This window comes from Ixodes scapularis, unplaced genomic scaffold, assembly GCF_016920785.2.
Source record: "Ixodes scapularis isolate PalLabHiFi unplaced genomic scaffold, ASM1692078v2 ptg001158l_1___fragment_3__unscaffolded, whole genome shotgun sequence".
In the NCBI taxonomy this organism is placed as follows: domain Eukaryota; kingdom Metazoa; phylum Arthropoda; class Arachnida; order Ixodida; family Ixodidae; genus Ixodes; species Ixodes scapularis.
In genome coordinates, this window is record NW_024610108.1 from 369,650 (window position 1) to 380,135 (window position 10,486).

The window sequence follows — 10,486 nt, forward strand, 5'->3', positions numbered from 1 at the left end:
GGCACTTGTAGGCGCGATTGGAGTGCCGTCGGACGGCATTGTAGACACAGCCTTTAGCAAAACGGTACCTGGCCTCGAATGCGCAGAGCGTATACACGCCGTGCGCATCTGTATCGGCGGCGCGCTATGCGCCGCGCGTATGCGGAAACACCGAGTGTATGCGGACGTCGTCCTAGGGGTCGTTTTCTAAGTCGTCCAAGACGTTATTCTTGAGGTCGTCTTTGAGATCACCTTGGAGGTCGTTCTAGACGTCGTCCTAGAAGTTTTCCCTGAGAGCGCCTTTGAAGTCATCCTAAAGGCTGTCCCAGATGTCGTCCTTGAGGTCATCCCAGAGGTCGTTCTCTAGGACCTACTCTATGAGGTCGTCTTAGAGGTCGTCTTTGAGATTACTCTAGAGGTCGTCCATGATTTAGTCATAGAGGACATCTGTGAAATCACCGTAGAAGTTGTCATATGTTCTAGACGTCGTCCTGGAGGTCGTCCTTGAGATCGCCCTAGAAGTCGTCCTAGACGCCGTCTTTGACTCCGAAATCCCCTTTCTGCTTAGACCACTGTCACGAACTTTCACCAGCCAGCCGGACTTCTAACCCTATTTCTTATTGCTCTCTCTCTCTAATATTGATTTGAAGGATATTAAAACCCCGAAAAGCACGATGTTGCGCGTTATCCTTCTTATTAAATCATTGTCAGTCGCTTAATGTCGGTCCTCCCTTACCGATTTATGTACTGCCTCCAGATTTCTTAACAAGATCGCACGAACGCCGCCCTGCCGGTAGATCAACGCCTTATCACGGCGTGAAACAGCAAGTCAGCGAGTCTAGGCCTGTGCCTTCAACCACAGGCGCGTAGTCTCGCTGACCCGCTCTTTTACCTTGCGATAAGGCGCTGACCTACACGCCGGTTGGCGTTCGTGCGATATGGCTAAAAAATTTGGAGGCTGCACGAATTTTCTGGCTACGTTCTGCTTTGGGTTCAAGTGCTAGAGTTTCTCAGAGTTGGGTACCGTTGTGCTAAAAACAAAACGGCCCATAGGACGATATTACGCGCGTTTTATGGACTGCGTTGCGATGGGCTGTTGATGCAAAAATTGCTACAGCAATTTTGGCTTTCAAAATAATTTAAACGCCCGTTCAGATTTGCTAACATTCTCGTCAGTTTCTGGAGAGGGTAAGAAATATTAACGAAAAAACTGTAAAATTGCAGGCGATCTTCTGCGCATTTTCCATAGTTCACGATACAGAGAAAAGGACGTTCTCAGCGCGGAGTAAATGAAGGAAACAAATTTTGATCTGTTTTTTATGATATTTCTATCACTGTCGGCATTAATCATGACTCTCACAAGTGTATGTAGTGTAATTTTTTTTTATTTTGCTTGCATTAAGGTGCCGATGTTAATTTCTGCACAGTTGTTCGACAAAGACTTCAATGAGTACGTTGACCTTCTTGAGGAAGATCCAATTTGTGACATGTCTGTTGTTCGTGTCGTGAAGCCGCCATCTGGTGCTGGGATCACAAAAGAGGTTTGTTGTCTCACCATGTAATGCCTTGCTGTGTTGTTACAAAGTCATGACCATTTGTATTGACACCACCTAAGTTGGAGAATAGACAGCACACTCCGTGACAAAACTATAAAGAATCCTCTTTCACCTTACGACGTACCGCAGAAAACGCTACAAGTTATTACAGGTTACAGCGCATCAAGCGTTTGGAATATATTATCTGACTAGGCCTCCTGCAGGTTGCTTGGCCCCTCCCGAATGTCACGTGGCACTCACACGGAATCGGATTGACTTCTATGACTTGTAAGCCTTTGCAGCGGTTTATCGTAAGGTAGGACGGAGTATATGCATATGTGCACAGTCAGCCACAGTTAAGACAGCACTTGAAAAAATATTTTCATCTGTAATTTGATTGTCTTGTGTTTATGTGTTATACAAGCAAATGTTGATTATCAGCAAGGTTTGTATTTGCTTGACAATAACTGGAAAAAATACATACCAGATATTTGAGTAGAGCAAATCATATGCGATAATTATACATTATCATGGTTAGGAAAATAGGCCGTAGATCCCCGTTTTCCATCAGTTTTACGACTTGCCATTGCCTTCTAAACGTTGGTGGTTTCGTCGTAAAAAACTGAGACACAAGAAAAATAAACATAAATAGAAAACTCGACTTAAAATGCAGATGTTTTGTCGTGCTGTCCGTTATTTTATTGACGTGTTGACCGTTCTTTTATTTATCTGTGTCTCCGGGTTTCGTATATATTTCCTAACCAGCTCACTTGCGTACTATTGCTCCCGGCTGTTTTTTTTTTTTTTTTGATGCCTGTATCGGTCACGCTCCATTACACACAAAACTTTAAAGTCATTGACCGCGGCATTGTTCTTTTACGTCTAACCAAACAACAATGCCTGGAGGGCCGCAATCTGAAAACAACGGTGGTCTTGCTTCCTTCATCACATATACTACACTCCAAAACCTCTGCTCGACGCACAGCACACTGACGTTGAACCGAAGGTACCATCTTTCAGAGCAGCTTGATAACCGAGCGGTACAACTTAATCAAATAGCTAATGTGCGTGTTACTGACTTTCAAAGAAATGTTGTTTTTTTTGTCGCATCGCAAAACCTAGGTTTATCTTTTTTTCTATTCTTTGCTACGTACTTTAGCTTTTTTCTAAGTTCTATCGCACCATTATCAAACATCCTCGCAAAGGGTGGTGCAGTCAGTTCGACGCCAGTGCGCTCTACCTCGAACTGAATTTTTGGAGTGTAGTATATCGGAAAGGGTGTAAGACCTTTCCGATATACCTTTTTTAGAGTGTGTTGGTTTCTATTAATGACCACGCTAAATGCAAGATGTCAGAGGCGTGACTTTTGTTGACCTTGTTTGTTCTTTGCTTGTCCGCCGAGTATTTGCCTGCGGCCAATCTGTCTGGCCGGCCTTCAGACCAAATTTCAGTTAACATCAAGACCTCGTCCTTTTTCCCTTCACTTGGCGCTTTTTCTGCATACTAAAGGCATTAGCTTAGGCTATTGTTTCTTTAGAGGTTATTCTTTTTTTTTTGGCTGCCAAAGCAGTACCCAATAAAAAAAATAAACATGTTTACTTTGATTCTGCTCAGGTGAGAACTTTCATATTTTTATCCTGCCATGCAGTGCTTGATACAATTATTTTCTTGCTTGAAGGTGGTTGCATGTACTTCGCAACCAACTACGTCGAAGGAGATGGAAGCTCCAGACAACAGTTCTGTGCAGAACTTCAGCAATGTTATCAGGTACTGAAACCTCAGCATTGTTACATGACACCTTCTGCTACTTGGTTCATCCAATAAAGTAGGAAGACTTCGCTTTGATATCTGAGCCACATTATGGAATAATTAATTTTTACTAAAAATGTCCGCCACAAAAGTACATTATTTTGACCGTGTAGAGTACTGAAGACATATCAGCCAGCATCATGTTAATTATAGACTGCTAAGATGAGCACTGGTATGGGGTAATATCCAAAGCCAACAATAAAATCATTCAGGCAATCGCAGTGTCATGTACTTTGGTATCATTGAGACGAGAAGTCTGTAGCATGAAAATCTTTAAGCCGTACTGATGATGCAGATGTTTACTCTGTTTAGTTCCGAAGATGACGACGGCAGAGATTTCACTCTTCCTGACTTGGGCATCCTCCACGATGCTGTGACCGGAAACAACCCGCTCGGATCTTACGCCACAACAAGAATTGTGGACGTCCTTTTTCAGGAGATGACACGATTTACACTGTGAGAATGCATGCTGACCTGTGTGTTTGTGCCTACTGTGTCTCTAAAATTTTTAATTTAAATGATTTTAAAATTTAGCATGACACTATAGCAGCTTGTTTATGCAGGTACCCATCTAAGCAGTTTTATCGGAAGGTGGGCACAGCACTTGTACAGCGCCATCATGAGCTTGCCGACACCTGCGGAAGTGGGCATGTGAGTATTATAATGTAATAACATTTCTGGCTTGGTTTTCGCCATGACGTGGTGGTGCTGGCACCTGAGAACCACCATTGGCCTCATAAAGCCAGAAGGCAATTTTATTTTCCAGATATGTGTAATGAGCTTGGTATGAATGAGAACATATTTGGTTTATTTTTGCTTGAGTGACGTGAAAAATAAAGTAGCAGAAATCGGTTTTAGTTAACATGCACACAAAACAAGTTGTAAAGCGTGGCGGCTATCTACGCTCCGCAGGAAAAAAAACAAAGCTCAAATGGCTGACTAACGAGCACGAGGTCTTGTAATTTCAATTAGCATGGTGACTGCTTTATGCGATTTTTTTAATCATTTATTATATGCAAATGTTATTTGAATTTAAAAAAGCAGAAAAAAAATTCATAGGTGCTGCACTGAGTCATTGTCAATGTTAATGAAATTAAACTTCACTATGAAAATAAAACATCATTTGTTATTCGGCACTTTCTGAGTTTCCTTTTTTCATTGCAGTATTACCTGCATTGAAAAGTGTATGGATGATTTAATGCCGGAAGGCCTTTGAGACAATTTGAATAAATAAACAAATCTCAATACTCCAGGATTCATGGGTCATGCTCATCCGCCAAAAGTTCAAAAATGAGAGACGGAAGCTGGAGACTGACCGTGTGTGCGCAAACCGACTAAAGTTCGGCAGCAGCGGGAAACAACCAAGGGCGGCTGTCGACACCGCATCAATGGAGTTGCAGCGGGGCAAAGTTGGCGCAGCACTGGTTGGTGATTCAGAACTTAATGTAACGTCACATGTTTTTTTTAAACTAAAATTACAATAATCGTCCTTGTTGAATCCATATGCAGTCCCAAGACTTGGCACCCAGCGGAGAAGACGAATACAATCTCGCACAGCATGAGGCCTGGTTAGTCACGGAGTGGACCAAACCAAACCCCGACAGACAACAAATGTGCTGCAGGCTCGAGTTGACGCATTCCGCAAGGGTCAAAGACTTGTGCAAGTTATCAATTGCTGAAGCAATAGACAAGTATCCATATCTCAGGGACATTGAATGGGTGAGAAGTTTCTTCTGTATCCAGTAGACAGAGCTGTTCTTTTTTCTAAAAAGCTGTAATTTTACAAACTTGTATTCTGAAAGCCACAGACATTTTTTTTAACGTAATGTAAAATTTTATTCCAAGACTGAAAAAGAAAAAAAAAAAATCAAGGACGACAATACTCCAAGGCTGTGAGTTCTGTCGTCCTTCTGTTTTCTTGAGTCTCAGTTTTGTCCTAAATTATGTTCAACCATCACCAGCTACTTTGCGTCCTAACGTTTTGCTCGTAACAGATTTGTGAAAACTTTAAAACAGGGGCAGAGAGTGGTTCAGCAAATTGTTTTTTTTTAGGTTAATGTAAGCACAAGTTGTCGCTTAACGGTTTCTGACGTACAACGAAATTACTTATCAGAATTAATGTTTTGCATAATTTGTTCAGTCGCCCACCATGTTAGTTATGACGTTTCTGCCTTTAATATCACCGATAGTAACTATAGCCTGAACCAAGGTTGACAATTTTCCGTTCATTTTTACGTTTCGGAGCTGCACTATATCTATTAAAATCTACTTCGGCAATAGAGTGCAACCTTTAACGCTTGCAAGTTCCATATTGCCGAAATATTCACGAAGCCAATGAGTTGCGTAAATTGAATTCATGTCTCCAGTCTAGTTTTCGAATTCCAACGTTTATACACATAGGTTTGTGGTCATGGTTATGTCTGTCATCACATTTGTAAAAAAATGAGGGCACGAAGTAAAGGATTCTACCGTAGTTATACAGCGTGACAGAATGCTTCAAATCTGTTAGTAGTCTAATAAAAGGCATTTAATAATGACGTGAAAGAAAACATTAAGAATTTCACTGTTCTTACAAATGCATGGGTTTTATGTAAAACGTCCACAATGTTTCAGTTCCTTGAGGATTTCAAGCAGCTTTTGAAGAAAGATGGGAATGAAGCGGTCGAGGCGGCGTTCAATAAGGTTGTAGAACTTGCTTTAAGTGGAGACCTAGGGGCTACAAAAAAAGATCTGAAGCCTTTACTGGAAGCTGACCAGCCAGGAACCGGTGCAAGACGCAAAAAACGTAAGTGATCTTTCGTGTATACTAGAAATAAATGGCATGTCTATGATCTGCTCAAAGCAATAGTATACCGCTTTGAGCATAACATATACCAACAGAAGGATGGTATATGTTGCCTTGTATGTTTGGAAATGCGCAGATGTTCAAATTAGTGTTGAAACGATGTGCCTTCTTTATTGGATTTCTTTGCTCTTAAGGTTAATAATTGTGTGTTTCTGTAAAACATACGATTTGTTGGGGTACTATTTTCAACACACATTGTTTTTCTCATATATTTTTTGAGCACTTAATTTAAAATGTTGTCTCTTTTACTGTTAGCTCGTACAGTGTAAATTACTGTGTAACTTAAATGGGTGCAGCTTGATTTACATATTAATCATTTAAATAAAGTATGTCATTGATTTCATGTGAATAGTTACACAAAACACAGCAGTGCTATGGTAAGAATGGTTACATTTAATATAACTTTTTCAATGTGCACTGCGGACTAATTGTTCCCTTAGATACAAATGTGAGTGCTTAGCATTTTTTTTTCCTCCGTAAAATAGGAGTGTTCTGTGGCAGCTGTTTAAATATTTGCGAATAGTGCAGGATATTTCTGTCACGGGAAATGCTTTTCTGAATTAATGACCTAAATTTATTCAAAGGTGCAGTTTTGAACGAAAATACCTGTTGTGTTAAAGTCATTTGACATGCTTGTTGTTCTGCTTTAAACGCATCCGTTATTTTCAGTGCTGCTTCAAAATAAGTAAGACCAAGCAATGTTTTATAACGGTATGCTCAAAATAAGTAAAACCAAGCAATGTTTTATAACAGTATGCGAGTTATGTGAATTGAGCTAAATCAGAGTTGCTACTACACACAAATTTCTCGAATGGTGCAAGCTGAGTGTGAATGTAATTACGCCAGTTAAAAAAATACAAACAGTTGGAGGACAGAAAGAACAGTTCCCTTTATTTAATCATATTACTTATTTTTGCACAGTGATTTATGCAGCATATCAATATTTGGACGAAGCATACCTGGAAAGGTATATTTTGCTTACAAAAATGCATAGTATCGAAGTCACCTTGTTAAGTCCTTGGATCTTAAACGTACCATGGATTACCAAGCATGCATTCACTTCACAATAAACGCCCACCCGCAGCATCTGAAACGTTTCGAAGCTAAGCAAAGGACGTAATAAATGTTCAACCCAGGCTTTTGAGCCCACCTTTGGTGTATGAAACGCTCCTCCGTGCCATCCGCTTCTCCGAGCACGTCGCTGCAAAGTGGTTAAAGCCCGCCATGTCATGTACTAGCAAGTGTATATCCTCCTGTTTTTAAATGAAAATCACCGAATGTTAAATGGACACTCGCTCAGTGTTTACAGATTGTCGTTTCTGAAGGACAGAGTATATCTGTCTTCGTTTAACATATTAGTTTATCTTTTAAAGCAGATGTAAGAATTTGTAGCTTTCTCAACCTTTAGTACATTAGTCAAAGCTAAGAAACTGATTCCTTATAAATAGTTGCAAGCAAGGCACGTAGTCACCACCATATGTGCACATGTGAGCAGGTATATGTAATTAGATGCCTGTCTAAGTTACCTTCACTCACACCTTGGATGCGCTTGCACTCATGAGGCACCCGCTGGATGCCACGCCTGCAACTGTCTTTAGGAAGGTTTGAAGAAAAGAAATCTTAGTTTTAAAGCCATTCATTAAAAAAGGCGCTGTTACATTATTATGAATGCGTCGGTTTCACTTGCATGCTATGGGCTTTTTAAAACCTTGCTCTCCTTCATTATCGTGTTTTTAATGAAGACGTGCAATGTGTTTGTTTCCAATTTAGCACAAGTAACGTATGGCTCAGTTTTGTTATGCGTTTCTGTCGCAGACGTTCAGGCCGTGCGTGTCCTGGAACTACTGGCAAGAGTACTTAAGCAGCCTAGGGCAACTCACATGATGTTTTTGCCTTCGGTAAGTTTTTATTTGAAAGCTGTCATTGTAAAACATTGTATGCGTTGCACAAAATGATATATAAGTGTTAACATACTTCGGTCATTAGAACAAACTTTTAAATATGTATATGGCCCCCATGAAGGTTCCAGTTTCCTAGACCTCCCATGATCACATAAAAAAACGAAAACAAAAAAAAAAACGAACACACTCTAAAGTTGCTTGGTTGTGGTGTAACTAATGAAAATCCCCTATGACATTGTTAGGTCTGGAGGCACCCCATGCAAAGGCCATTTTTACCTCCTCAAGAATATCTCGCAAGGCTTTTGCAGAAAAAAAAACAAGAAAACTTATAGGGCTATAAATTAAACATTTCTTACAGGAAATCAGATGTCTGACAGTACTTTACTGAGAACCAAAAGAATATTTTAAAATACGAATATTTTTTAATACTTGTGATTTTAGCATAGATACTTTATCATATTACAACTGAAATCATTTTTCAACAAACATACCTATGATCGAAAACAGTAAGCATTCACTCATCTCAACAGAAGATGAAGGCGATATCTAAGTATTGAGTGTTAGTCGAGCTCCATTATGTGGCCGACTGCTCCGGCTTATGCTGATCACATCACAAAAGGACTTGAGTCAGCTAGAACATGCTGCCTTTATAATTAGAAATACAGGTTTACATCATGTGACTGCGAACTGTATATCTAAAATGCTGTGTCCTATTTCTTTTTAGGAGGCAGAGATGCCACTTACCCCTTGCATCGTATTTTCGGGCCCGAGTTTCAAAGAGGCCGAAGCGCTTTTTCTCTACATCGAGAAAAGACGACTGCTGCGCGTCATAGATGCAGTGGAAGGGACCACAGCAATCATGGCAGCCCACTGGATGTTTAATTTAAGGTACAACAGAAAAGCGTTTAATATTTGTTGCGTTTTGGAACACCTATTCTTAGGGGTTTCCATTTCAAGGCCCAGGAGCGTCGCCCAACGCTTTATTGCGAAACACAAGTCGTCGTTCACTGCCTAAGTCTGTTTCAGGATGTTTGATTTTAATTTGAACAGATCTTTCTTTAAAGATTGGGTGACCGGTTAATATAGCGGGTGTTTCAGCGAAGACTTACAAAATTCATAAAATTATCGTAATCAAGGCAAAAATGTAATTGTTTTGGTACAGCACTACTCTTGGTGGCAGACGTCAGAAAATGCGCGATAATTTCTAATTTGTTCGGTACTTAATTACAAATTACTAATTAACTTTCCATACTATGAAAATAAGCATATGGTTCGAGCTAGAACCTTATGCTTTTTCTAAGGTAAGAGGGTTTATATATTAATAGATCCGTTTTTTTTATTTTTGTCGCCCGATTCCAAAAGTAAATACACAGTAAAAAAGCTCTGTCCACGATGATGCCTATAGAGGTGTGCCATAGTCGTTTCGGTTTCCTCGTATATATCTGGGCAGCGCATCTTATATGGATATGCCAATGACACACTGCCGAGAGAGTGACAGGGTACCAGAGCCGTGTGTGTTACACTTCTAGGAACAATCGTAGAGGACCTCTGGCGTTTTAGTTTATGGTTTCGGAATCGCGTGTCAAAAACGCGGAAACTGATCTCTTACTATTCCAAAGCACTTTACATTCATTCAAAACCTTAAGATTGGGTTAGTCTCTAATTTTACTTTCGCTCAACGCTGCAATGGAAACAAAACGCATAAAATCGTTAAATTAAACACAGCAAACTTAAGTTAATTAGACTACAGATTATTATCATGCGATATGATGTCCGTTGAGCCCGACACATATCAAGTGAAGATGTTACTCGTGTACTGATCATCCTTTTTACATCTGTACGCATTAAAATCATCCATACTGTATTGTCCCTGTAGCGCAAGTGCGCAAACCATGCTTTCTAAGGAGCATGGACATTGGATGAGCTCGTTCTTGTATACGCCGAGGAAGCTATATATATATATAGGCGTAGTGGGCAACAAACACTCTACGCTGGGAGTTTTAACAATCTGAACGATTGTATGGGCAAGACGCACAAATAAAAAGTGTATTCAACTTCCATGTACACTTTTTGTCTTTATTCATTAGTGGATGCATGCATGAGGCAATCGCTTAGTTAAGCGAGAATATATGAAGTGTTTTCGATAGTTTTCAACAGCACAAACATGTTTTAATTGTGGTACTGTAAACATTACAAGTAAGATAAACATCATATATGGCCAGACATTCCAGACATTGGATGTTATAGAATGTCTCTAAAGGTATGTACATATACTCAGATTAACTTGGCTATTACAACCCATGCACATCACAAGCAGCCCATGTGCACTGAGAAAAAAAACCAGACTAACTTGACTGTATACAGCCAAGTTAATCTGAGTGTTTTTCTCGGTGCTTGCATGCGGTGCTTGTGATGTG

The 10,486-nt window shown here is 40.1% G+C and overlaps 1 protein-coding gene across 1 annotated transcript; it reads left to right on the forward strand.

The window, feature by feature from the left end:
• Positions 1-1,412: 1,412 nt before the first annotated feature.
• LOC120847078 lies at positions 1,413-10,131 on the forward strand. The gene is made up of 9 exons (XM_042288117.1): positions 1,413-1,520; positions 3,193-3,281; positions 3,636-3,779; positions 3,887-3,974; positions 4,577-4,747; positions 4,833-5,042; positions 5,937-6,108; positions 7,984-8,066; positions 8,794-10,131. Exons 1-9 carry the CDS (start codon positions 1,467-1,469, stop codon positions 9,082-9,084), a joined length of 1,302 nt encoding a protein of 433 aa, XP_042144051.1. The 5' UTR covers positions 1,413-1,466; the 3' UTR covers positions 9,085-10,131.
• Positions 10,132-10,486: the final 355 nt, after the last annotated feature.

What these genes read in the sequence shown, in the direction of transcription:
- LOC120847078 (XM_042288117.1), top strand. Translation starts at nt 1,467, where the DNA reads ATGTCTGTTGTTCGTGTCGTGAAGCCGCCATCTGGTGCTGGGATCACA. An exon ending in GAGATGACACGATTTACACT is followed by an intron (nt 3,780 to 3,886) that starts GTGAGAATGCAT and finishes TTGTTTATGCAG; the next exon opens with GTACCCATCTAAGCAGTTTT. An exon ending in ATCTCAGGGACATTGAATGG is followed by an intron (nt 5,043 to 5,936) that starts GTGAGAAGTTTC and finishes ACAATGTTTCAG; the next exon opens with TTCCTTGAGGATTTCAAGCA.